At 47.5% G+C, this 27,691-nt stretch overlaps 1 protein-coding gene across 5 annotated transcripts in view; it reads left to right on the forward strand.

Annotated features, from left to right (window-relative positions):
- The window catches only part of gse1b (Gse1 coiled-coil protein b), a 608,766-nt gene that overhangs the window by 520,766 nt on the left and 60,309 nt on the right, over positions 1-27,691 (forward strand). For all 5 annotated transcript variants that reach the window (XM_078210578.1, XM_078210579.1, XM_078210582.1 and 2 more), the window contains one exon: positions 17,483-17,682. In XM_078210578.1, the coding sequence (XP_078066704.1) occupies positions 17,483-17,682 (200 nt within the window). The remainder of the gene's footprint in view (positions 1-17,482; positions 17,683-27,691) is intronic.

Consider the following 27,691-nt stretch of genomic DNA (forward strand, 5'->3'; position numbering starts at 1 on the left):
TAAATTCAGTGTGGAGGAGGGCCATACAGTTCAGGGGAACACCAGGGCGGCACAGTGGCCCAGTGGTTAGCACGACTGCCTCACAGCGCCAGGGACCTGGGTTCGATTCCCGGCTTGGGTCACCGTCTGTGTGGAGTTTGCACATTCTCCCCGCGTCTGCGTGGGTTTCCTCCGGATGCTCCGGTTTCCTCCCAGAGTCCAAAGATGTGCGGGTTAGGTGGATTGGCCATGCTTAATTGCCCCTCAGTGTCAGGCGGGTAAATACATGGGGTTACGGGTCTGGGTGGGATTGAGGCCAAACAGCCTCCTTCTGCACGGTAGGGATTCTATGAAAGTGCCCGATCTGTGTTGAGTGGCTGATCTCAGCAGTCAAGAGGTTCCCGCGCTCGCTCTCAATCCATAGCCTCCTGTTAAAATATGGTGTATGGGGAGAATGGTGAGGATAGGGTCAACCTCAACTGTTGAGTCCTATGTGGCCCCACAACTTTACTGACTTTCAGCAGAGGGTGGCCAGCATACAGTACAAGACTCAGCACATTCAGTCAAGAGAAGGCAATAGCTCCTCTTGTCCTCCCGTGAGTCGCAGCAGGGAAACAGGAGCCGGCTGAGCTTTGCTGGGCCTGGCTCACACTGTTCTGCTGCTATCAGACTGCAATTGGGCAGATTGCAGAGATTGGGGAAGTCTTACAACACACCACGTAAATGGAGAAACTACATTGGATTTGTGCCGTAACCCTGGTACATTGTGTCCTCCGATTAGGGAAACAGCTAAACAGGATTGACACTGGGCAGAGGGCGAGTGCAGCAAGCAATCAGAGCTCTCAAGAATGAACTGGGATTGTCTTGTTTCAAATAAATGAAAGGGTCCTGCTGTCATTGGAGTGAAAGTGCACTGGAGGGAGGAGGAGCCCCTTCCAGTTCGTGGAGAGTCCCGAGATGTCCTCTTCAATCCTCCCCTTAACCAAGCACTGAATGTTCTATTCAGCTGTTAAAATCTGCAAGCATCAAAATCTGTCCTACGCTTTCCCAAAGGGATTATCGGACAGAGCAGCACTGCTGGAGTGTCTAGGAATTTGTTTCTTTATTAGTGTCACAAATAGGCAATGAAGTTACTGTGAAAATCCCCTAGTCGCCACACTCTGTCGCATGTTCGGGTACACTGAGGGGGAATTTAGCAAGGCCAATGCACCTAAGCAGCACGTCTTTCAGACTGGGAGGAAACCGGATCACCCGGAGGAAACCCACGCAGACATGGGGAGAACGTGCAGACTGCGCACAGACAGTGACCCAAGGTGGGAATCGAACCCGAGTCCCTGGCGCTGTGAGGCAGCAGTGCTAACCACTGTGTCACAGAGCATGTGACTGAAACATGCAAGAGATTGCAATGTGCAGTGCTTTGTGGACTGGTGGATCACCATGTTCCTTTCCAGTCCTGTGATCCTGCACAAACATTGAGCCTGATAGACTGTAAAACCATACAATCCACGTAACTTACACATCCTTAGATGCTAAGGGGCAATTTATCACGGCCAATCCATCACCCAAGGCAAGATTCAAACCCAGGTCCCTAGCGCTCTGAGGCAGCAGTGCCAACCACTGTGCTGCCATGTGTATATAGTGCCTTTAGCACAATGAAACATCCCAAAGCACTTCAGAGATACATTATGAACATAGAATGCCTATAGTGCAGAAGGAGGCCATTCGGCCCATCGAGTCTGCACCGACCATAATCCCACCCACCCCCTATTCCTGTAACCCCACTTATTTACTCTAGCCAGTCCCCCTGACACTAAGGGTCAATTTAGCATGGCCTGTCAACCTAACCCGCACATCTTTAGACTGTGGGAGGAAACCGGAGCACCCGGAGGAAACCCACGCAGAACAAGGAGAATGTGCAAACTCCGCACAGACAGTGACCCAAGCCGGGTCCCTGGCGCTGTGAGGCAGTCAACTGCGTGACACCGTGCTGTATTTTTACAAAATACAACACCAAGACACATGGAGGGATATTAGATGGGATGAGCTAAAGCTTGGACAAAGAGGTAGATTTTAAGGAGTGCCTTAAAAGGGTGAAGGCAAGGTAGAGAGATGGAGGTGGGTTGTTACAGAGCTAGGGCCCAAGCAACAGAAGGCATGGCCACCAAAGATGGACCAAATAAAATTGGCGGTGATCAAACGGTCAGAATGAGAGGAGCTTTGTTGGATCTGGGTGGTGCCAGCTGCCTTGCCAATGCCTAATTGCCGCACCCTTTTGCTTTTAAAACCTTTGCGGATGAAAAGATCTGACCAGTCTGCATCGTTTAATAGTTTGGGTGAGAGATTCAGGAGGCATCGTTCAAACCCTTGCCTTGGACACCTGGATCTAGAAAGCCAGGAGGCGCCCGGAGAGGTAGGCCCACGTCGGTGTGCAGTATCCTCTCCGTGCGGAGTACACCACACGCCGACTGTTTAGTTTCTCCAAGCATTGAGCTCATGGAAGAGCCTCTGCTGCTTGGCGCTGGTGGCGATGAATTCGCCTCATTTGCAACAGACATATGTAAATTCTGTTACCGAAACATCTTCCAAAACGCGTCTGTCTTCAGGGCACAGTTTGAAATTCAATTCATCCTAACTAATCCAAATGCCACATCATTTGTCGTACCCTAAGAGCTTGTTTGAATAAAAACCTGCCCCTCTCAATATAGTTTACATTCTGATATGCTCCATTGATATTTCATCTGTCCCTAGGCTTTATAATGTGTTGTTCCAGCACTAGAATGCTGCTACTCAATATTTAATCTCCCTCAGTTGCTTGTGCGTGTTTTAGCTGAACAAGTCGATTGTGAATCAGAGACAGGAAATTAGGCTGCCACCTCAGAGCTGTGAGAATCAATCCTTTATTTTGAATTTTTATTTTTCTTTACTCCAGTTTGTCTCTCCCCCTTCCTCCCCACACTTTCTGTTCCCCTTCCTCACTCCCCTAAGAATCCCGACAGTGCAAACGGAGGACATTTGGTCCATCGAGCCTGCACCGCCAACAATCCCACCCCCTGGGTAACCCCGCTTAATGCCTCGTTAGTTCCCCTGAACGAAGGGGCAATTTAGCATGGCCAATCCACCTTATCCGCCTATCTTTGGAGTGTGGGAGGAAACTGGAGTACCTGGAGGAAACCCCATGCAGACACGGGGGTAACGTGCAAACTCCACACAGACAGTCACCCGAGGCCGGATTTGAACCCGAGTCCCTGGCACTGTGAGGCAGCAGTGCTAACCACTGTGCCACCGTGCCGTCCCCAGAGGTTGACTGCTTACCAAGGAGTTCCATTGACACTGACTACCTTACACAAGGACCCATTGTTCTCCTCTAAGCCGTGACAGTAAGTGCTGAGATCCTCTTGGGGCAGTGGGTCTTCCCAACAGAAGCCTGTGTCTTCACCTCACTGTCAGCAAGAGGTAGCGATGGACGCTAGCTAACCTTTGCCCTCTTCTTGGCCAGGGAACTGTGTGGCCGGATAAAAGGTTCATGCTGGGATCTGTTAGCTCACCACAGACTTGCAATTGTAACCCGTATCTTTCTCTTAAGTCTCAGCAGCACAAAATCTACTCCTGAAGTTCATGGGAAGCCAGGAAGAAAATTGATTTTCAAAAGTCTTGTTTTCTATTAAGTGTTAGTGCCAAGTGAGCAAACTGGCCAAACAGAGGAACTGTTTTTTTTCAAATAAATCTTTCACTGGCTATGAAAAGAACCATTTACAAAGCAGAATAGTGGCGGCCCCCCGCAGTCAGAGGATTTCAAACAGGTGATCAAAGCTTGAGGGAGTTTGTAGTTGCAGTTATTATTTTACACCTTGACTGTGAAAGCCTTTCTCCAAATGTTCCATATGTTAACACACATTTGTATTAATGATAGGGAACTATCAAGTGGTCGCCCCAAATTGTCCCCACAGCTGAAATTGACTCTAGTCACCATTGCCTTCTCAAGGGCACTTTAAAGTTAAAGTTTATTTATTAGTCACAAGTAGTCTTACATTAACACTGCAATGAAGTTACTGTGAAAATCCCCTAGTCGCCACGCTCCAGCGCTTGTTCGGGTACACTGAGGGACAATTTGGCATGGCCGATTCACCTAACCTGCACATCTTTTGGACTGTGGGAGGAAACCGGAGCACCCGGAGGAAACCCACGCAGACACGGAGAGAACATGCAAACTCCACACAGACAGTGACCCAAGCCGGGAATCGAACCCGAGTCCCTGGCGCTGTGAGGTAGCAATGCTGACCACTGGGCCACCATGCCGCCCACAAAATGGCGATGAACTCCCCGTCGGGGAATTGAACCCTGGTCTCCTGCATGACAGGCGGGGATACTAACCACCATACTAACGAGGAAGTGATATTAGGGATGGGCAACAAATGCCAGTCTAGCCAGCAATGCCCACATCCTTTTAATGGATGGAACAATGGGTCTGAGGAGCAGTAGTGTCCCCTATGGCCCCGGGGGTCCCCTTGTGAACCTGGACAGGTCACATCAGCTGGGTAGGAAACGCATTCAAACCAATCCACATCCACGTATTTTCCAGCAAGGAGCCATAGGGTAGCAGAAGTTGAGTATCCTTCTGCCTAACCCATTGGACGCTGCTAACAGCTGCTGCCGCTGCCCTGAGATGAACACCAGGGATTGAATGCGAGATCTTGCCACTCTCTGTGGCTCAGTCCCAAACTGGACAGTGTAGCGAGCAGAGTTAGATCCACGTATAATGGTTAGTTGAAGAGTTATGCAAATGTAGTCTTTTTTTTGATCTCCATATGGCACTAAATATTTAAGCTCTGCTAAAGCTGTGTAGTAGTTCCTCCAGTTCATTTGAATTGCAGATCGCGCTGTTACGTGCCTCTGAATTGCACACAGACATCAGGTAGCTGTTGCATGTATTTTGCATATTTTCAAGGCCCATCTGTTGAGAAGGTGTGCGCGAACAGTTGCCAACATTCGCTGTCTGTGACAAAGCACGCAGGCTGGCTTCAGTGTGTGGCCACCCAGAGCAAATGAGCAGTGGACCTGTCCGGCTCTGGATGAATTGCTGCTTGTTGCGTAAGGCTGTTCCCTGCGGCTTCTCCAAGCTACAGGACTTGCTAAATAAACGGCGTCAAAATAAAGAAGAAAATCCCATCTGTTTTTCTGTCCCACAACAGTAGGAAAGGTGCATCCAAAGGCGGGAGCGGAAGGATCTAGAACCCTGCAGTCGGTTGTCCGATACACAAGATAGAAAGACCACTGGCTTGCACATGTTTTCTCGAACAAATAACAAGTTCACGTTTTTCTTTCCCCCCTCCGAGAGGCTGGAGTATTTCCCTCTTGATCCCGGGTCGAGACTGGGCTATTAATTCTTTATTAAATGAGGTGCACTTGGCGGGTGATCATTTTAACCCAACCCTGCAGGTCGGATGTCCACGGGGTCAGGCCGGGCGCTTGTTTATTACACCTCATCCAACTTCGCTCTCCAACGACACCAATGTTGCAATGTTGAGTGAGAGCTGATAGGGTGGAAAGCCAGTGTCAGTGGCATCGAAATGGAGTAGACGATTCAAAAGATGCCTAAGGATGTGCAGGTTAGATGGATTGGCCATGCTAAATTGCCCCTAATCCACCCATCTTGGGTGGATGAACGAGGGAAGTGTGTGGGTTACGGGAAAGGGCCTGGGTGGGATCCTCTGTTGGAGAGTCAGTGCATTCTCGATGGGCCGAATGGTCTCCTCTTGCACTGTAGGGATTCTATGATTCAGCCCCTTGAGCCTGTTCTATTATTCACTGAGATGACAGATCTGTTACCTAACTCCTTGTACCCACATTACCCTCTGGATAATAGAAAAAAGCCCCAATCTCCCATTCAGAGTTTAAAATTAGCAGATGATGCTGCATAAATTGCCTTTCGCAGAAGAGAGTTCCAAACTTCCACCAGCATTTGCAAGTATTTCCAGATTTTTGCTCCTCATCGGTCTGGCTCCAACTTTTCATCATGTGTTACCAGTACACCAGACACACCAATGAGCAGAAATATTTTCCCGCTGTTCTATTTGTCCTTATAAAACCTAGAAAACTTACAATTAAGTCGCCCATAATCTTCTAAATTCCAGGGAATGTGACCCTGCTTGTTTTAATCTCTCCTCATTATTTGACCTTTGGAATCCAGGGACCATTCTGGTAAATTCTGAACAGTAAAGGAATTAAGGGTTATGGTGAGCGGGCGGATAAGTGGAGCTGAGTCCACAAAAAGATCAGCCATGATCTTATTGAATGGCGGAGCAGGCTCGAGGGGCCAGATGGCCTACTCCTGCTCCTAGTTATATAAATCACTGCTGCGCTCCCTCCAAACTTCGTACACCTTCCCAAGGTGTGGTGCTCAGTCCCGTCAGTTTCCCAATGTTCGGGTTAGATTAAACTCGCGCCCTTGTTTCTATGTAACGTCTAAATTATTGTCAAGGTCTGAACTGCTCCAGTACTGTACTACAGTCAGTGCTGCATAGCACTGACAGCCTCCTTGTTTGAACAGCTGTGACAGTGATTGACAGATTTCCAGAATCTACCATCAAACCCCAAAATGAAAAGAATGATGTGAGGATTTAATTTGCATACACAGGCCCTTAAGCGTGACAGATAGATTTCCGTAAGCATTTAAACCTGTCCCCTCCGTACAATTCTCAGCAAGGCTCCTTAGGCAGCACCTTCCAAACCCACCACCATCTAGAAGGACAAGGATAGCAGATACAGACACAGAAAATGCTGGAAAATCTCAGCAGGTCTGACAGCATCTGTGGAGAGAGAGTGGAGCCAACGTTTTGTCAGAGGGTCATCCAGACTCAAAATGTTGTGGCTCTATTCTCTCTCCACAGATGCTGTCAGACCCGCTGAGATTTTCCAGCATTTTCTGCTTTTGTTTGAGATTCCAGCATCCGCAGTATTTTATTTTTATGTAAGGATAGCAGATACATGGGAACACCACCTACAAGTTCACCTCCAAGAGGGGACTTTCACAATAACTTCATTGCAGTGTTAATGTAAGCCTACTTGTGACTAATTAATAAACTTTAACTTCAGTCATTCACCATCCTGACTTGGAAATATGTCACCACCGTTCCTTCACTGTTGAAGGGTCAAAATCCTGGAACTCTCTCGCGAACAGCACGGTGGGTGTACCTGCACCACATGGACTGCAGCAGTTTTCAAAGGCACCACCTACTCGAGGGCCATTGGGGATGAGCAATGAATGTTGGCTTAGCCAGTGACACCCACATCCTGTGAATGAATTTCAAAAGCATTTAAACGGGGTCAGCTGTGGTTCCCCTCATACTCTGAGAGAGGTGCTGGCCAAAGCAGGCTAATTGCGTAATCATCAGCTAAAGAGCTGGTGGAAAAGATCTTTGATTATCGGTGTTCGAGGTGCCACAATAATAATCCTCTATGGTGCCCCGCGTTAACTGTTATTTACTCCAGTGCTTGTGCAGTGATATATACAGATCAGTGTTGGGGATCTTCCTCGAATGAAAATAACGTTTAAAGTTTATTTATCAGTGTCACAAGTAGGCTTACATTAACATTGCAGTGAAGTTACTGTGAAAATCCCCTTGTCGCCACACTCTGGCACCTATTCGGGTAGACTGAGGGAGAATTTAGCATGGCCAATGCACCCTAACCAGCTCGTCTTCAGGAGGAATGGTCTAGTTTGGACCAGGGAGCGGCAGGGGCTTGGAGGGCCGAAGGGCCTGTTCCTGTGCTGTATTGTTCTTTGTTCTTTGAAACCGCAGCACCCGGAGGAAACCCACACACACACGGGGAGAATGTGCAGACTCCGCACAGACCAGCAGCGCTAACCACGGTGCCGCTGTGCTGTCCCCAGATGTCGCCCCCAGATTTTTTTCTCTGCTTGAAAATCATTATCTTAAACTCCACTCCCCCACCTCCTCCTCCCTTCACCTCCAACAACATTTGAGGAGTTCACAGACGTCTTTGTTAGTCAGGTTGAGACAACCTAATCTGCTGTCTCTGCTGATCCCTTCCCCCCCCGAGCAGACCTCCTCTGAGCAAACCCCCCCCACTCCACCCCCCTGCACCCTACTCCCCCTATAGGCCCCGAATTCGCATCTGTCACAAGTTTCTCTCGTATCTCCCCTCACGCTATCTCCAACCTCACCTTGTCCGTGAGACACAACTCCTGTTATCTCAACCCTATTTGCATTAAACGGCTAACCACCCAACTGCACTCACTGCCTTCCACGTTATCTGATATTGTCCATCCTTTGCCGTCGTCCCTCTCACCTTCAAACCTGCTATCATCACACCTCTCCTCAGAAAACCAATCCTGGGCTTCTCCATGTTGCCGAACAAATCCATGCAGCCCTTTCTCAGAACTTAATGTGTGAATCCTTCCAATCAGGTTTCTGCCCCTGCCACAACATCACAGTGGCTCATATCAAAGTCACAAATGACACAAAGGTAAACTGTCACTCATCTTTCTCGTCTGCGACCTTTGACACAGTTAAAACATGTCATCTTCCTCCAAAGCTACTTCTTGTCACCTCACTGGATAGGACTATAAGGCCTGGTTCCATTATTAATACCCCCCTCACAGATACTTCTTGTGGTCTTTAAGGATCTGTCCTTGGCCCTTTATATTTCCCATCTACCTTGGTCCCCGCTTGGTGTTTTTAAAACATTTATTCTCGGGATGTGGGTGTCGCTGGCTGGCCAGCATTTATTGCCCATCACTAATTGCCCTTGAGAAGGTGGTAATGAGCTGCCTTCTTGAACTGTTGCAGTCCCCCATGTGGTGCAGGCACATCCACAATGTGTGTTGGGGAGGATTTTGACCAAGTGATAGTGAAGGAGTGGCAGTGATATATTTCTAAGTCAGGATTGTGAATGACTTGGAGGGGAATTTCCGGGTTGTGGTGTTCCCAAGTATCTGTTGACACTGTGCTCCTAGATGGTAGAGGTTGTGAAAGGTTTGGAAAGTGCTGTCTAAGGGGTGTAGGTGAGTTGCTGCAGTGCATCTTGTAGATGGTACAAACTGCTACCACTGTGTTTCAGTGCTGGAGGGAGTGAATGTTTGTGGATGGGGTACCAACCAAGAGGGCTGCTTTGTCCTGGATGTGTCCAGTTTCTTGAGTGTTGTTGGAGCTGCGCTCATCCAGGCAACTCCTGACTTGGGCCTTGTAGATGGTGGACAGGCTTTGAAGTAGATTTGAGGTCATCCAGAACTCTGTTGCTTGTATCCTAGCATCCAACAAGTTTTGTTCACCCATCACCCTTTTGCTTTGATTTTTAAATTCTTATTCTTATTTTCCATGGCCTCACCTCAGCGTATCTCTGTAAGCTCCTCCAGCCCTCCCGACATATCTGTACTTCTCCAATTCTACTCTTCTGAGCATTTTCGATTTGAATTGTTCCACCTTTGGTGGTTGTGACTTCCCCCAGGTTCCTAAACTAGAATCATAGAATCCCTTCAGCGCAGAAGGAGGCCATTTGGCCCATCAAGTTTGCACCGACCATAATCCCACCCAGACCTTATCCCCGTAACCCCACATATTTACTCTGCTAATCTCCCTGACACTAAGGGGCAATTTAACATGGCCAATCCACCTAACCCGCACATCTTTGGAGTGTGGGAGGAAACCCATGCAGACACGGGGAGAATGTGCAAACTCCACACAGACAGTGACCCAAGCCGGGAATTGAACCCGGGTCCCTGGCTTTGTGAGGCAGCAGTGCTAACCACCCTGCCACTGTGCAGCCCTAGCAAACCACTCCACCTCTCAGCTCCTCTCTCCCCCAAAATACACCTTAAAACTTCTTTGATCTGCAGTACTGAGTCCTTTCTGGTTTAAATTTTGCTTGATAGCGTTCCTGCGATGTGACATAGGATTTTGTAGAATGTTGACCATGCTATGGAAATACAAGTTGTGACCCGAGTGGGAAGACACAGACAGGGGAACAAGTGATGCAAATATTCTATAAAGGTCAGAGAATTGGACATAAACAGTTGGGCTGGATGACCTTCACCATTTTTGCTCCTAACACCAAACATTGTTACAAAGCCTCTTAGTGTATTTTGCCCCACATTTGTAGCTTCCTTTTAATCAAGCTTGATGTAGGCCAGAACCTCAAAACTTTGGAATTCCAGCTCTCTCCTCCAAATATCTTTGGCTTTGAAAGCTCAGGTTGTCCATCTTCTAAACATCACCAAAACCTAGAAAATAGGAGCAGGGGTAGGCCATTCGGCCCTTTGAGCCTGCTCTACCATTCATTATGATCATAGCTGATCATCCAACTCAGTAATCTGATTCCACTCCCCCCCCCCCCCCCATATCCTTTGATCCCTTTAGCCCCAAAAGCTACATCTAACCCCTTCTTGAAAACAAACAATGTTTTGGCCTCAACTGCTTTCTATGGTTGCTCATTCCAAAGGCTCACCACTTTCTGGGTGAAGAAATTTCTCCTCATCTCAGTCCTAAATGGTTTAACCCGTAAGCTCAGACTGTGCCACCTGGTTTTGGACTCACCCACCATCGGGAACATCCTTCCTGCATCTACCCTGTTAGAATTTTATAATGTGGAGATGCCGGCGTTGGACTGGGGTAAACACAGTAAGAAGTTTAACAACACCAGGTTAAAGTCCAACAGGTTTTGCTACCAAATAAACCTGTTGGACTTTAACCTGGTGTTGTTAAACTTCTTACAGAATTTTATAATACAAGATCACCCTTCTTTCTTCTAAACTCCAGTGAATATAATCCTAACTGACTCAATCTCTCCTCACACGTCAGTTCCCCAATCTCAGGAATCAGTCTGGTAAACCTTCACTGCATTGCCTCCATGGCAAGAACAACCTTCCTCAGATAAGGTACTAGATGTATCTATTTTTTCCAGCCACTCATTCCAACCTTGAGGGTGCTCTGTGCTACGGCACTCAATCCTCCACAAAGGTTTTCCAATTGAAAAATGCAACAGCTTGCATTGATATAGCGCCGTTAAAGAAAAATAACCCCCCCCCAAGACATCCTGGGAATCCCTCCCTAGCAGCACGGTGGATGTACCTACACCACTATGGAATGCAGCAGTTCAACAAGGTGGCTCACCATCGCCTCCTCAAGGGCAATTAGGGATGGGCAGTGAATACTTGTCTAGCCAGCAATGCTCACATCACAGGAACGGATTTTTAAAAAGTTATAATAGGACAAATATTGACCTTGAGCTGAAGAGAGGAAGACTAGGAGGGCGTGATTAAAAGCTTCGTGAAAGAGGTCAGTTTTTAAAGAAGCGTATTAAAGCATGGGGCAGCGCGGTGGCACAGTGATTAGCACTGCTATCTCATAGCGCCAGGGACGCAGGTTCAATTCTGGCCTTGGGTGGAGTTTGCACCTTCTTCCCGTGTCTGCATGGGTTTCCTCCGGGTGCTCCAGTTTCCTCCCACACTCCAAAGATATACAGGCTAGATTAATTGACTGTGCTAAATTGCCCCTTAGTGTCAGTGGGATTAGCAGGGTGGGGTTATCGGGATAGGGCCTGGGTGGTTTGTGGTCAGCACAGACTCAATGGAATGAATGGCTTCCTTCTACACTCTCGGGATTCTATGACGCAAGAAAGAGCAGTCGGGAAGATTAGAGAGCCAAGTCCTTAGAATCTAGCCATCGGGCCTCGGCAGCTGAAGGCACACTGCCAACGGAGGGGTGAAAGGAGATTGGGGGACGCATGAAGCCAGAGTTAGAGTAACATAGGGTGGGATTGTCCGGCCGTGCTCGCCCCAAAACCGGAAAATCCTGCCCCCGACAGCTGCGATTCCCAAGGCGGGCGGGATGGGAAAATCCTGCCCATAGAGTTGTAGGACTGGAACAAATTGGTACTTCCAGAATGCCTAGCACGCAAAATAAAAAGCATAATAAGGCCTTGATTAGATAATCAGGAGGCCGGAGCAGGCACGTTGGCTCCTGCTGTCCACAGAGGATCAATGCATGGACGGAAGATCACCCAATAAACAGCCAATTTGGATGCTGTCATCAAGCAGCAAATAAGTGAAATAAGTCATTGGTTGATGAAGTGTCACTGCCTCCCCGTGCTTGCTAATCTAACATATTCGGTCGTGTGCAGTGTGCAGGATCAACACCAAAGCTGCTAGTCAAGGCTCTGCATCTGTCACTTTTAATCTAAATTTGTTCAATTAACTGCCTTATTTCTGTAAGAAGGAGGTTAATTAAGCAATTCATGTCCTTTCCAGAAGCACGCGCTGAGAATTAAAGTTCTAAACGAGGACCTTTTGAATCATTTAAATTCTGCTCTCATTTAATGGTATCGATTGTTAAACTATCACAGACTCGAATAATACCTTTCTTTAATCCGGGGGGGATTAGTCTGCTAATTGTTGTTGACCTTGGACTGACAAGATAAATTTCCTGGCTTTTGAACTGATATCACTCGTTCCTTTTAACATTTTGAATTTTTTTTGTGCCTTTCTCGAGCGTTCCCTCACATTCAATTTCGAGAATCCACCCTTCCGCACTCGATGTTTTTTTAAAAGCTTTATGTCCCGGGGGAGTGGGAACTCGAACCATTTCCAGGTAGTCACAGATCAGAGGGATATGTTTGATACTGGGCTTCTCGTTAATTACCTGCATGTGGACAACCCTGTCACACGGCTCTCTTTTATCTGCCGGCCAGGCTGTGCAAGGTTTTACTTTACACCCATACTTTCTGTCCGTGTTAGATGAGGCAAAGCAGATATTCATTTCACAAAAGAAGCAAGCAGTTCACACTTCACCAAGGATTCAGATTGGTCTTTGATATCCAAGCAGAAGAAACACTTCACGATACAGCAGACTGAAAGTGGTGGATAAAGATGCACCACAGAAAGCCTCCTTTCCAGATGTTTCGCAGCTTGGTGTGGCTCCTGCTCTGCCCAAGACCGCAAGATGGTTCCGGAGCGTGGCAACATCTTCCGAGCTGTCCCCAGCATACCCTCTAATTCTATATTTTACTCTTGTTTTATGCTTTTAAAACTCTATTCTAACTCTTATAAACTTGCGAACAACCCTACCTATGACTGTAACACTACCTTCTGCACCCTCTCCTTTCCTTCTCTATGAACGGTATGCTTTGTCTGCATCGCACGCAAGAAATGATATTTTTCACTGTATTCCGATACGTGTGACAATAATAAATCAAATCAAACACTTCACAATAGGCAGGCTGAAAGTGGTGGATAAAATATGTAGAAAAAGAACCTGAATGTCCAACAATTCATTTTCCGGAACTACTAAACGGTACTGCCAAGGTCCAAGCCTTGTATCTTTGATTTAAATGGCATTGTGCGTCGGCCTTTGTGGAGAGACTGTTGTTATGATCTGGAATCTACTGCCAGAAAGGGCGGTGGAAGCGGATTCAACAATATGTCAGCAAGGAATGGGATATACACATTTAAAACGCGACAGTTGAAAGGGAAAAGGTAGAGGAGTGTGAGGAATTGGATTGGTCTTTCAAAGAACCAACACAGGCAGGATGGGCCGAATGGCCTTCTGTACGTATACTTCACGACTTCATAGAGATTGGGAGTAGCCAGGTTGTGGGATTGCAAGTGGGCCCCACTCTGAATTCTCCAAGTGTCATTTTGGGTTAGCTGGTAACACTCTGGGATGGAAAGAGCGGGGTGCAAGCCCAACATCAGCACGTCCAGTTAATCATTTTTGGCATCTCCTGACAAGTATATTTTAAAAAACGGTATACTGGATTTTGCCCCATGTTTCTCACTTCCTTTTAATTGCAGACATGCAAATCTTTCTGGGCTTTGGTTTCAGCTCCAATGTTTTCCATAGAACCATAGAATCTCTACGGTGCAGAGTGAGGCCACTTGGCCCATCGGGTCTGCACTGACTCTCTGAAAGAGCATCTCACCTACTCCCTCCGCTCCCGATAGCCCAGTGGTTAGCACTGCTGCCTCAGAGCACCATGGACCCAGGTTCAATTGCGGCCTTGGGTCACTGTCTGTGTGGAGTTTGCACGTTCTCCCCATGTCTGCGTGGGTTTCCTCCAGGTGCTCCGGTTTCCTCCCACAGTCCAGAGATGTGCGGGCTAGGTGGAATGGTCATGCTAAATTTTCTCTTAGTGTCCAAAGGTGGGTAGTTTAGGTGGCTTATCCATGGTAAATGCACAGGGGTGATGGGGATAGGGCAGAGGGGAGGACCTGAGTGGGATGCTCTTTCGAAGAGTCGATGCAGTCTCGATGGGCCAAAGAACCTCCTTCTGCACTGTGAGGATTCTATTCTTTGGAGTCACATGCAGGCCAGACCAGGTTAAGGCGGCAGATGTTTTTTCCCTAAAGGAAGATTCGTGAACTAGATGGGCTTTTACAACAATCGATGATGGTTGTCATGGTCACCATTACAAGTTCTAATTTTATTTATGGTGGGATTTGAACTCATGTCCCCTGAGTTTTGGGTCTCTAGATTACTAGCCCAGTGACATTACCACTGTACTGCCATCTTCCTACTGGGTCACTGTCCCACACCCACCATGTGATGTATTTGGAATCCAGTTGCAGTGAAGTCGATTTCTCAGTAGGGAACCCAAAGTGAGGAATGGACGCCTTTATTGGGCGTGTGACCTCCATGTTGCCACAGAATGTAGATGTGAACTTTAACCTCATTTGCTAGTAAACACTAAATCAGAAAGCAGAATGCAAGTGCCTTATTCTTTTAGCAACTGAATACAATTAGCTTTATAGTGTGAGTGAATGTTAAATATCTTGAACAAAGTTGGTACATGTGGTTACAGATGGCTTTGCTGTGCCACTGCTGTAGCTAAGTCACTGATTTCAGTTGGCAGCAGTAGCCCAGGAGAGTATCATTGAATCCAACAGTGCAGAAAGAGGCCATTTTGCCCATCAAGTCCGCACCGACAATAATCCAATCCAGGACCCATCCCCATGACCCCATGAATTTACCCGAACCAGTCCCCCTGACATTCAGGGGCAATTTAACATGGCCAATCCACCTAACCCGCACATCTTTGGACTTTGGGAGGAAATCGGAGTACCCGGAGGAGACCCACGGGGAGAACGTGCAGACTCCACACAGACGGTGACCCAGACCAGGAATCGAACCCAAGTCCCTGGCGCTGTAAGGCAGCAGTGCTAACCACTGTGCCATCGTGCCACCCCCGTATCTAACAGCACCGGACAGTTGGCAGAAGTACGAGAGAGTTATCATCTACTGGTTGAGATTTACCAGAGTTTGAGAGATGGGGAGAAAATTGAGGACACAGTAGTCAATTGTCAATGAAACATCATTTTAGCAGTGACTCACCCACTTCTTTTCATGCAGCATAATGCGAGGGGAAAAAATGATTACTGCTTCAAATTATATTTACTTTGGTATATTTTCCTTCCTGTATTTGTGATTTATACTCAGCCACTGGGCTGAGTGCTACTCACTGTCAGACACATCCATGTCTGCCTCCAAGCCTGAGGTAGAGAAAAAAACCCCACAAACCATCCAAAACAAATGCCCTGAGATTTCCGGCTGTTCCCTCCATATTTCCAATGTAAATGAAGCTTCCTGAAAACTGCGCACAGGCTCAATCTCTCTGCTCCAGAAGCTATAATGGTTCACTAGAACAAGACCGACCACCGTTTGTTAGTCCAGGAAAGCTCTGCATTTTTAATTCCAAATCCCCATCTTGTTCCTCCACATCTTATTAACCATCCTGCAGATTTTCTTTTTATTCATCCGTGGGACATGGGCGACGCTGGCTGGGTCAGCATTTATTGCTTATCCCTAGTTGCCATTGAACTGAGTGGCTTGCTAGGCCATTTCATTTTTGGCTCAATTACCTTTCCATCTATGACCGTCTATTTACACTGAAGCAGCCGTCACTAATCAGAGAGTGTATGGCTTTGAGGGTAGAATTTTCCAGATGCGCTCGCCCCAAAACCGGAAAATCCCACCCAAGGTCAACGGGAAATTTCCCCCCTAAGTGATAATTTCTGAAAGTACAATGATATTGGTGGGTTATTAATTGTATCAAACAGTGTGCATTGGTCCTGCCTGTGTTTGAGTCACAACACTGATCCTGTGCCAGCCCGTGAAGCGGCTGGGGTTTATTCTCGGAACTGGGGTGTGCAATCTGCATATACAAGGGCAATTTAATCGCGCCTGCCGTGTTCTGCCTGGAGAGGATGTGCTGGGCCCAAAGACGCCCTGCCAGCGAACGAACCTCCGCCTCCTTTCTCGGGCTGGGATTCAAAGCAAAGGTTACTCTGTGGAACTCTTTGCCGCAGAAGGCTGTGGAGGCCAGGTCATTGAGTATCTTTAAGACAGAGATAGATAGGTTCTTGATTAATAAGGGGATCTGGGGTTATGCGGAAAAGGCAGGAGAATGGGGATGAGAAAAAAATCAACCATGATTGAATGGCGGAGCAGACTCGATGGGCCGAGTGGCCTAATTCTGCTCCCATGTCTTATGGTCTTACTCTGATCTGCTTCGGAAAGCGCAAACCTGCACATTTAAGGAGAAGCCATCATCTCCTGATTGGCTACCTTTTCATGCCGACCTGTTGGGAGCCTACCCACAACCGAAAGGAACTCGCACCAACTCGCATTTGGTGAGGGTTCACTTGGTTCTTGTGGGAGTGTAATGAATATAACTGTTAATTACAAGTGAGGCATAAAGTCACACGTGCTCCTTAATTGAGTGCAAGTCCTTTTCTACAAAAGCTTCTTCAACAAAAGTGCCTTCTAACTTTTGTGTTATAGCTGCATTCTAAATTTCAAAGCCTGGAGATCTCTGGAGGCCCCTCGAGCAGTGAGACTGGGGAATGACTTCACTAAAGACAAAAAATACTTAAGAACTGATGAAATGGGGAGCACTGGATTGGCGTGAGTGGGGGTGACGTGGGCACACAAACTTCCCTCAACGTTCGAAATGAGGTCAAATCTTAAGTGTTGGCTTGGCTCAGTTGAAAACACTTGATTTGATTTATTATTGTCACATGTATTGGTTTACAGTGAAAAGTATTGTTTCTTGCGCGCTATACAGACAAAGCATACCATTCATAGAGGAGGAAAGGAGAGGGTGCAGAATGTAATGTTACAATCAGTGTTGCCTCCTGAGTCAGAAGGTTGTGTTTAAGCCCCATTCCAAGAGTGCGTAATCGAGGCTGTTGATCCAACGTGGCATTGAGGGGATTGTCCAAAGCGCCATCCCGAGAGTGGGATTTTAATGTTACTCCCCATCCCCTCCTGAAGAGTTGGCAGCTCTCCTGCTGTTCTACCCCAACACATCTCACTCAATCAGTACCGTCAACTGGTCATTGATACTGGGGTTTATTTGTTTCAACTCGGGTGTGTGCGAAAATAGCTGCTGCCTCTCCCAACCGAACGACATTAGGTGTTGCAGTCTTTTGGAAGTAAGACTTTTCACAGAGCTATGGCTTCAACAGTTCTCTTTTTGTTCTGTTTTCCAGGTTCTTCAATAAGCAGTGAGTCCTCACCAGTCTCTTCCCCAGCAACCAATCACAGCTCTCCTGCCAGCACCCCCAAAAGAGGCCCGATTGGACCCATCCTTGTCCCCCCCGCAGGCCACAGCGTTCCCAGCACTCCCCCTGTAGTGACCATCGCACCGACAAAAACAGTGAATGGGCTCTGGCGGAGCGAAAGCAGGCAGGTGAGTACACAGAGGCACGTTGGGCAGCTCAAACTGAAGCCACTGAGACTTGATGGTGACATTGTCACAGGAGCAACAATCCAGAGGCCCAAGGTCATACACCGGGGGGCATGGGTTCAAATCCCACCGTGAGTGGTGGCATTTAAAATCAATTGATAAATCTGGAATATAAAGTAATATACACTAATGGTGACCATGATAACTATCATCAATAGTTGTTTTTTAAAAAACCCTATCTGGTTCACTGATGTCCTTTAGGGAAGGAAATCTGCCATCCTTATCCAGTCTGGCCTACATGTGACTCCAGTCCGACAGCAATGTGGCTGACTCTCAACTGCCCTCTGCAATGGCCTAGCGAGTCACTCAGTTCAGGGGAAATTAGGGATGAGCAAAAAAGTCTGGCCCTTGCCAGTGCTGCCCACATCCCACCGCCATTTTCTTCACAGAAATCAAACTTGAAGGATTAAAATGGTGAGGAGATTGGTTTAGTATTAGAATTCAACTCCTCAACCTCTTTCTGTCTCTTTCTTGTGAGGGTGCCATAGGACAGGAACGGTGACTTACTGCCGAGCAAGGAAGCTGCTGATGAAGTGAGTGTGGGTTGGAGCCAAGGTTAACTCATGAGAGCTCCTCTGTCCTTGCAACCTCAGAGAGACTTGCTTCCAACAAGGGTTAGCCCCAGTAAACAATTAATACCATGACCCTTAGATCAATGCTACTGACAGTTTGTATCATTTTATTTGGTGTCTTTGGCACTTATTGCAACAGCAACTGGTAACTGGGCTCAATCTTGTTCCTCTCCATTTATTCAGGACTAGATAGTTTCCTTGACTTGCATCTTTATAGTGTTTTTCACCACATCTTCACAGCCAATGAATTACTTTTTGAACTGTGGTCACTGTTGTAATGTGGGAGCCAGTATGTGCACTGCAAACTCCTGTAAACAACAGTGTGCTGATGACAGGTTAAGCAGTATTTTAGGGGAAATTCTTTGCATAATTTTCTGACTTTGAGTTCCAGGCGGGAAGCCTCGCCAGTTCCACTATTAGGCGGCGACTCGGTGGCACAGTGGTTAGCACTGCTGCCTCACAGCGCCAGGGGACCTGGGTTCGATTCCCGGCATGAGTCACTGTCTGTGCGGAGTTTACATGTTCCCCCCGTATCTGCATGGGTTTCCTCCGGGTGGTCCAGTTTCCTCCCACACTCCAAAGATGTGCTGGTTAGGTGCATTGGCCATACTAAATTGCCTCTCAGTGTACCGGGATGTGTAGGTTAGAGGGATTAGTGGGTTAAATATGCGGGGTTATGGGGATAGGGCCTAGGTGGGATTGTTGTCAGTGCAGACTTGATGGGTCAAATGGCCTCCTTCTGCACTGTGGGGATTCAATGATTCTATTCTATCATTTACTTGGATAGAGACCTTAGCGACTTATCTCTGTGTGTGGATGGAGCTAATGGGAGAGAAAGCTGACATTTTGGGCGGAATTTTGCAATTCCACTCGCCACATGGTCAATCCACCTAACCTGCACATCTTTGGACTGTGGGAGGAAACCGGAGCACCCGGAGGAAACCCACGCAGACACGGGGGAGAACGTGCAAACTCCACACAGAGAGTCACCCAGGACAGGATCATGCAAATGTCTGTTCGCCTCGGATGGGATTTTCCGACTTTGGGGCGAGCGCAGCCGGAAAATCCAGCCCTTAGAATCCCGTGCATTTTTCCACACTCGTGCATGGCGAATGTGCACACTGCACTAGTGCGATCTGAATGGATTAATCACCTTATTTACCCAACCACACTGGGAGCAGCAGCATTCAGTGTTCCAACTAATTGTATTAATTCGAATCTTGCTCAGCAAAGCAAATCCGTTCGGATGCGAAAGAGTAAAGAAAAAAAAAGTAGTCTTCACGTCTCTGTCTTTGCATGAAAAGGCTGCATTAATAAGGGGCGCTCGCCTGAGCTGGTGGTGCCAAATAACAAACAGACAGTTATAATTCAGATGGAAAATGGCTGATGCAAATATTTGTTTTTTATCTCCCAAAGAATAATTGATTCTCTGGGGTGCAAAAGCAAGCAGAATATGTTTGCCTTTATCTGATTTGCATTCAGGTAATCCAATCAAGAGAGTATTCTTTAGGTGGCCCAGCCATTGAAGTTTCACAACGGTTGTCAGAAATGTATTGAATTTCAAATTGAAGGATGCTCGGTGGCCGGTAGGCCCAGGCCCCAGCTGGGACGAGCTCCGTGTGTGGAAAGAGGAGAGACAAGGGTTCGGAGATGCTCTCGGAAAGTGCAGTAAATTGTTCCATGTTGCAAAGCCCTTGAGTGCCTGCACTCAGATATTACAGTCACTCGAGGAGTGCTTTTTAACGGCAGAATTAGCTCCAGTTGTTCGGGTGCAGCGACCCGAGGAAAATGAAATCTTTACTTGGAGAAATGGTTTCTTCATGAGTACTTTGGGCTGGCACGGTGGCACAGTGGTTAGCACGGCTGCCTCACAGCGCCAGGGTCCCGGGCTCAATTCCAGCCTCTCTGTGTGAGGTTTGCACGTTCTCCCCGTGTCTGCGTGGGTTTCCTCCGGGTGCTCCAGTTTCCTCCCACAGTCCAAAGATGTGCAGGTTATGTGGATTGACCACGCTAAATTGCCCCTTAGTGTCCCAATATATACATAGGTTCATAAAGTTAGAGCGATACATCACGGAAACAGGCCCTTTAGTCAAACCGGTCCATGCCGACTGCAGTGCCCTCCCAGTTAGTCCCAATTGTCCGCGTTTGACCCACATCCTTCTAACTCTTGCCCATCCATGAAATATCCAAATGCTTTTTAAATGTTGCTATTGAACCTGCCTCAACCACTTTCTCTGGCAACTCATTCCATATACGCTCCACCCTTTGGGTGAAGAAGGTGCCCCTCAGGTTTCCTTTTAAGTCATTCCCGTCACCTTAAACCTATGCTCTCTAGTTTTCAATTCCCCTTCCCTGGGAAAAAGACTATGTGCGTTCATCCTATCTATGCCCCTCATGATTTTATATACCTCAATAAGGTCACCCCTCATTCTCCTATGTTCCAAAGAATACATTCCTAGCTGGGCCAACTATAGGGATTAGTGGGGTGAATGCATGGGGTTATGGGGATAGGGCCTGGGTAAGACGCGATGGGCACCGCAGAAGTTCTTTGAAACCTATGCAACTTTGGAGTTCTACTCCTGCTTGCAATGTTAACAATGAGGACAGATAGGATAAACTTGGTTTGTTCTCACTGCAACAACGGAGGTTGAGGGATGACCTGATAGAGGTTTACAAGATTATGAGTGGCATGGACAGAGTGGATAGTCAGATGCTCTTTCCTAGGGTACAAAAGTCAAGTATGAGGGGACATAGGTTTAAGGTGCGTGGGAAAAGTTTAGAGGAGATGTGCGAGGCAAGGTTTTTACACAGAGGGTGGTGAATGTCTGGAACGCGCTGCCTGGGGAGGTGATGGGAGCAGGTACGATAGCGGCGTTTATGGTGCAACTAGATGAATACATAAATAGGATGGGAATGAATCATAGAATCCCTACAGTACAGAAAGAGGCCATTCGGCCCATTGAGTCTGCACTGACCACAATCCCACCCAGGCCCTATCCCCATATCCCTACATATTTTACCCACTAATCCCTCTAACCTACGCATCTCAGGACACTAAGGGGCAATTTTAGCATGGCCAATCAACCTAACCCGCACATCTTTGGACTGTGGGAGGAAACCGGAGCACCCGGAGGAAACCCACGCAAACACGAGGAGAATGTGCAAACTCCATACAGACAGTGACCCAAGCCGGGAATCGAACCCAGGTCCCTGGAGCTGTGAAGCAGCAGTGCTAACCACTGTGCTACCGTGCCGCCCTAGAATGGAAGGATAGGGACTCCCTAAGTGGTTTTAGTTTAGGCAGGCATCATGATCGGTGCAGGCTTGGAGGGCCGAAGAGCCTGTTCCTGTGCTGTACTGTTCTTTGTTCACCCCTCCCTCACCCCCTTCACTTTCCCTCTTCCTCTCGAGACCACTGGTTCTTACACGGATGCAAGCTCCACAGGTGCTCCCAGCTCTTCAGACTGTCCTGACCATGATGTAGTTCATTGCTCCTTTTAATAAAAATGCAATTGGAAATTATTCTGATTGTTTAACGGTGCTTCAGTGTTCCATGTTGTCAGGCCAGGAGTTGATTCACAAATCAATTCTGCTGTTCAGTATGATACAGAGCAGACATAGAGACAAGGGGAAAGGTGCAATATGAAACGTGACATGAGAACTGAGAGATGATGACAGTGGGGTGATCTGAAAAAAAAAACAGCAGGAGGACAAGATGACCTGATCGAGGTCTTTAAAATTATACGAGGTTTTTTTAGTCTGGACAGGGTGTTCCCACTTGTGGGTGGGGAGTCCAAAACGAAGGCCCATTAAATATACGACAGTCACTAATAAAACCAACTGGAAAATCAGGCAAAATATTTTCACTCGGAGAGAGGTTAGAATGTGAATCCTAAAGTTTAAAAGCTTCCTTATTAGTATCACAAGTAGACTTGTATCAACATTGCAATGAAGTGACTGTGAAAATCCCCTAGTCGCCACGCTCCCGCGCCTGTTTGGGTACACTGAGGGAGAATTTAGCATGGCCAATCCACCTAACCAGCACGTCTTTTGGAAGGAAACCAGAGCACCCGGAGGAAACCCACACAGACACGGGCAGAACGTGCAGACACCGCACAGACAGTGACACAAGCCGGGAATTGAACCCTGGTCCCTGGCGCTGTGAGGCAGCAGTGCTAACCACTGTGCTATCGACTACCACACAGAGTAGATGAGGTAAACAGCACAGTTGTATTTAGGGGAAGGTTAGATAAACAATCGTGTGAGAAAGGATTGGAAGTATATTTTGATAGGATGAGGCAAAGTAAGGTGGGAGGTGGCTCATGTGGAGTACAGACCAGTTGGGCTGAATGATCTGTTCCTGTGTTGTACATTCTGTGGGTGTCAGCAGGCTGCCCCATCATGTGGTTCATCACAGAAGATGCAACATTCAAGTATTTTCTAACACGGCTCCGAGCTGAGGATAATAATTTGCACATCCCAGGAGCCATTGGCCAGTTGCAGCTGTCCTAGCTGGGGACCCCTCCCCCATTGAGACCAGTTCATTCAACAGCGATCATGGACGGAACTTAGGGACACCTCATGTTGCTCAATGTCAGAGCAGGTGACCAAACACAGTATTCATTCATTACCTAATGCACTGGGGAGTATCGAACTAAAAGGCCTGTTTTTGCTATCCCACTCATTGTGTGAAGGTGCTAAAAATGAACAGTTCCAAAAGGTGCTGAAGTTTCCCTGTCACTTCCCACCATTTCCTCGTCCCTTTTTCTGCCTTCAACTCGCACAGCCTCGCCTCCAACTCACTTGTCCTTATCTCCCTTCCTCCAAACTCACTCACTCCATCTGCCTGTAACACATTCAACTTCTCCCTAAGTCAACTGAAGTGACAGATATATACATAAAGTCTTGCACAGGGGGGAGGGAACAGAATCGGGCTGCGGTACACTGAGTATGTTGGCCTACTCTGGTAGCTGGACACAGCTCTGGAAACGATCCCATTATTTCCTTATTTCTGTTCTTGCACTTGTAACACTGAAGTTAAATGGGAGAAAAATCTTTAAAAATTAACCATTCGACCAAGAATACTGATTTCAAGGAGTAAAGTTAATTTATTAGTGTCACAGGTAGGCTTACATTAACACTGCAATGAAGTTACTGTGAAAATCCCCCAGTCGCCACATCCTGGCGACTGTTCAGGTACACCGAGGGAGAATTTAGCATGGCCAATGCATCTAAACCAGCACGTCTTTCAGACTGTGGGAGGAAACCAGAGCCCCTGGAGGAAACCCATGCAGACACGGGGAGAACATGCAGACTCCACACAGACAGTGACCCAAGCCAGGAATCGAACGCAGATTCCTGGCGCTGTGAGGCAGCAGTGCCAACCACTGTGCCGCCGTGCCTCTCCTAAGGAATTGGGGAAGAACTCAGCCACCTAGGGATGGGCAATAAATGCTGACAACGCCCACATCCGGTAAATGAATAAAAACAATAGTTTTAAAATAGGCTAGGCTCAAATTCTCAGGTAGAGGGAACCGGCACCTCGTCCAGCGAACAATCCATTCAGCTGCAACGTTCAGCAAAGGAAGAGAACAAAGGCTTGGCCCAAAGACGTGAGAAAGTCAGTGGGGTCAGCCACGGATGAAAATGATACGGAGTTGCCGGCGTTGAACTGGGGTGGGGCACAGTAAGGAGTCTCACAACACCAGGTTAAAACTTGAACCATGTGGACTTTAACCTGGTGTTGTGAGACTTCTTACTGTGGGTAAGAATGGGTAAACTGGAGTGGTTATAGGACTTTTACACAATCCTGTTCTCTTACTGCCTGCCTTTTAGGCTTCAATTCGTATCACACAGAAGGTAGCTTTTTACCCCATCATTGCTGTGCTAGCTCTGAAAGAGCGATCCAATTGAATCCAATTTCCCTGCACTCTCCCCATAACCCTACAAATCTTTATTTTTCCCCCTTTTCAAGTATTATATCCAATTCCCTTCTGAAACTGAAGACTGAATCAGCAGTTTGTACCTTTGGCAGCACGCATTCTAGAATTGAGATCATCATAACTGACTCAAGTGAAAACATTTCTCCTCATCTCCCGGCTGGGCTTTATACTAACTTGTATTTCGATAGTCTGAGTTCATTCCTGCCTGGTGTTTTACGCTGTGCCACCGTGGCATTGAGGCAAAAATTCCAGGAAAAGTTCAAATTGCATCTGTGGAAATCTTGGTGTCCAGGAATCTAGCCCAGCGGGTGGGGGAATCTCCTCCATTGGGAGAACTTTGCTTTGGACCGGGCACTTTTAGAGCACTGAGAGGGGAGGAGCAGTGCTGGATTATAGACATGCCATCCATAGCGACAGTGGTGGGAGAAATTCGAGACGGCAAATTCAGGGTATCGCACATGATGGGTGGGATTTTATGCCCCCCGCCCCCCGCAGTGCGCTGTGAGGTGGCAGCCCGCCATTAGCCGACAGTGGGCCCATCCAGTCCCGCCGCTGTCAAGGGGAATTCCCACTGCTCGCATCCTCACCCCAGAGGGGAACCTTGCCGGGGTGGGGGAGGGGGGGAGCCATGCCCACCATCAGGGATGGCCAGAAAATCCGGCTTGATATCTGTCAAACCTTATGATTACAGCACATTGGCTTAAATGTGATTCCCCGTGTCATGTATTGGTATCAATCCACTAAATAATTACGGAGACTTCACTGATTACGATACAAAAACTCCTAATTCAACACCCACTGTGAATGGTCCTTACGCTATCTGTATCATCCCCCACCTATGTGTGTGGTTCCCGATTTGTACTCCCTGCATGTTGCAACTTAAAGTCTGCTGTGTAAGGCCTTGCGTATGGTTACGGGGTGACAGAGTGTGCACTGTGTTCACCAACCACACACAAACAGGCCATCAGTCTTCTCCAGGGTGCAGCAATATTATGCTTGGCAGTTCAACTGTAAATACTGTTCCGAGTTAGAGTGCAGTAACAAATCAAGTTGTTGTTTGAACCAACCGGGGTAGTATTTTGGGAGTGTGTGTTCCTGTTCGCTGATCTCTCCAGCCATGTGGTAATGCTTTTTAAGTTTCTCTGTGGTTATGACACCCTTGAGGCTTCGGCTTAGTTCGATGACAAGAAGGAGGCGAGCTCAAAAGACAAAAGAGGCAACTGGCTACCTTTGAGAGGCGAGTGCCAGAATTGGGGAATATTTTGGAGTCAGGAAAGGCTTGCTTTCTGTTTATTGTGAGGTGTTAATGCTAATTGGTTGGGGGGTCGACTCACACACGGAGAGATAGAGTATTTGGTATGGGGTGGCACGATGGCACAGTGGTTAGCACTGCTGCCTCAGAGCACCAGGGACCTGGGTTCGATTCCCGGCTTGGGTCACTGCCTGTGTGGAGTCTGCACGTTCTCCCCGTGTCTGCGTGGGTTTCCTCTGGGTGCTCCGGTTTCCTCGCACAGTTTGAAAGACGTGCTGTTTAGGTGCATTGACCATGCCAAATTCTCCCTCAGTGTACCCGAACAGGCACCGGAGTGTGGCGACTGGGGGATTTTCACAGTAACTTAATTGCAGTGTTAATGTAAGCCTACTTGTGACACTAATAAAATTTAAATAAATAAACAGTGAGCTTTGAGTTTGTGTCATGCAGGATGGGGAGATGCCAAGTACTTTCCCTACATGAAAAAGGATATATATATCTTTATATAAAAGCAACAGGAGGAAAAGGAGAAATATAGTAATCATGTTGGAGAGCCGGTGCAAACATGATGGGCCGAATGGCCTTCTCCTGTGCTGTAACAGTACTTTGATTTGATCTGATTTATTATTGTCACATGTATACAGTATACAGTGAAAAGTATTGTTTCTTGCGCACTATACAAAGCATACTGTTCATAGAGAAGGAAAGGAAAGGGTGCAGAATGTAGTTACAGTCATAGCTAGGGTGTAGACAATGATCTGCTTAATACAAGGTAGATCCATTCAAAACACTGATGTCAGCAGGGAAGAAACTGTTCTTGAGTCGGTTGGTACGTGACCTCAGACTTGTGTATCTTTTTCCCCGGCGGAAGAAGGTAGAAGAGAGAGTGCTGGGGGTGCGTGGGGTCCTTGATTATGCTGGTTGCTTTCCCGAGGCAGTGGGAAGTGTAGACAGAGTCAACTGGTTTATATGATGGACTGGGCTACATTCATAACCCTTTGTAGTTTCTTGCGGTCTTGGGCAGAGCAGGAGCTGTGATACAACCGTGAAGAATGCTTTCTATGATACAATGTGATATTTAGTTTGGTGTTTGTATTTTAATGGTGTCCTCTCACTTGCTGCATCGGCAATGAGGTAACTCAGTGACTCTGAGAGAAAGCTCTTCATTCCTTGGACAGCAAAAGGAGAATGAACAGCAGTAAGGCAACAGGCAGCCAGGCAGCCCGTGAATGGCAGCTGGACATCAATAGAAGCAAGTGGTTTGTCGAGGGCCACAGGAGGTTTTCCTCATGAGCACTAATCTTTATGATATAGGAAACCTTGACGACAATGTAATTTCTATCCTCTCATTATGAATTGCCTCGTTCCGGCGTCAGTGGAGTTCCGATCCCTCCATGATTTGTGGATGCCCCATTCACCGACTCTTATCGCCTGATGCCTAAAAGAGTTTGGCACCAAATGGTAGAGTGATGCCTGAATTGTGATCGCTACAGTGCAGAAAGAGGCCATTCAGCCCATTGAGCCCGCGCCAATAAGAATTCCATCCAGGCTCTATCCCCATAACCCCCATGCATTAACTGTGCTAATCCCTCTGACACCAAGGGGCAACTGAGCATGGCCAATTCACCTAACTAACCCGCACACCTTTGGGAATGTGGGAGGAAACCAGAGTACCCAAAGGAAACCCACGCAGACACGGGGGTAATGTGCAAACTCCACACTGACAGTCGCCCGATGGCTGGAATTGAACCCGGGTCCCTGGCACTGTGAGGTAGCAGTGCTAACCACTGTGACACCATGCCGTCTCCATGTGTGCATTGACAACAGTGACAATTAGCTGTGAGGTTTCTCTCTCCAGTGTAGACTGGAAAACAACCAGATGAAACTAGAGGCACCTGAGGAGGCAGCATCGGCCAGATTGGCCAATACACAGGCCTCGGGGGATGTAGTGGGTGGAAGTTCCTGAGATTCCACTTGGTGGGCAAACCTTTGCCTCATTATCATATTTCATCCTTCCCAATTTTGTTCTCTTTGTCATTCTTGGGTGTTTTATTTTGGCTTACACTGCTGGTTATGCATCATGGGAACTGTTCAAACCGGCATTTCCTGTTTCGATTAAATCTCTGCAGCTGACTGGCAGCTGCGTTTCTTTTGTGGCAGGAAGTTGCAGAACCACTAGAAAAGAG

The sequence above is a fragment of the Mustelus asterias genome, chromosome 4, assembly GCF_964213995.1.
Source record: "Mustelus asterias chromosome 4, sMusAst1.hap1.1, whole genome shotgun sequence".
In the NCBI taxonomy this organism is placed as follows: Eukaryota; Metazoa; Chordata; class Chondrichthyes; order Carcharhiniformes; family Triakidae; genus Mustelus; species Mustelus asterias.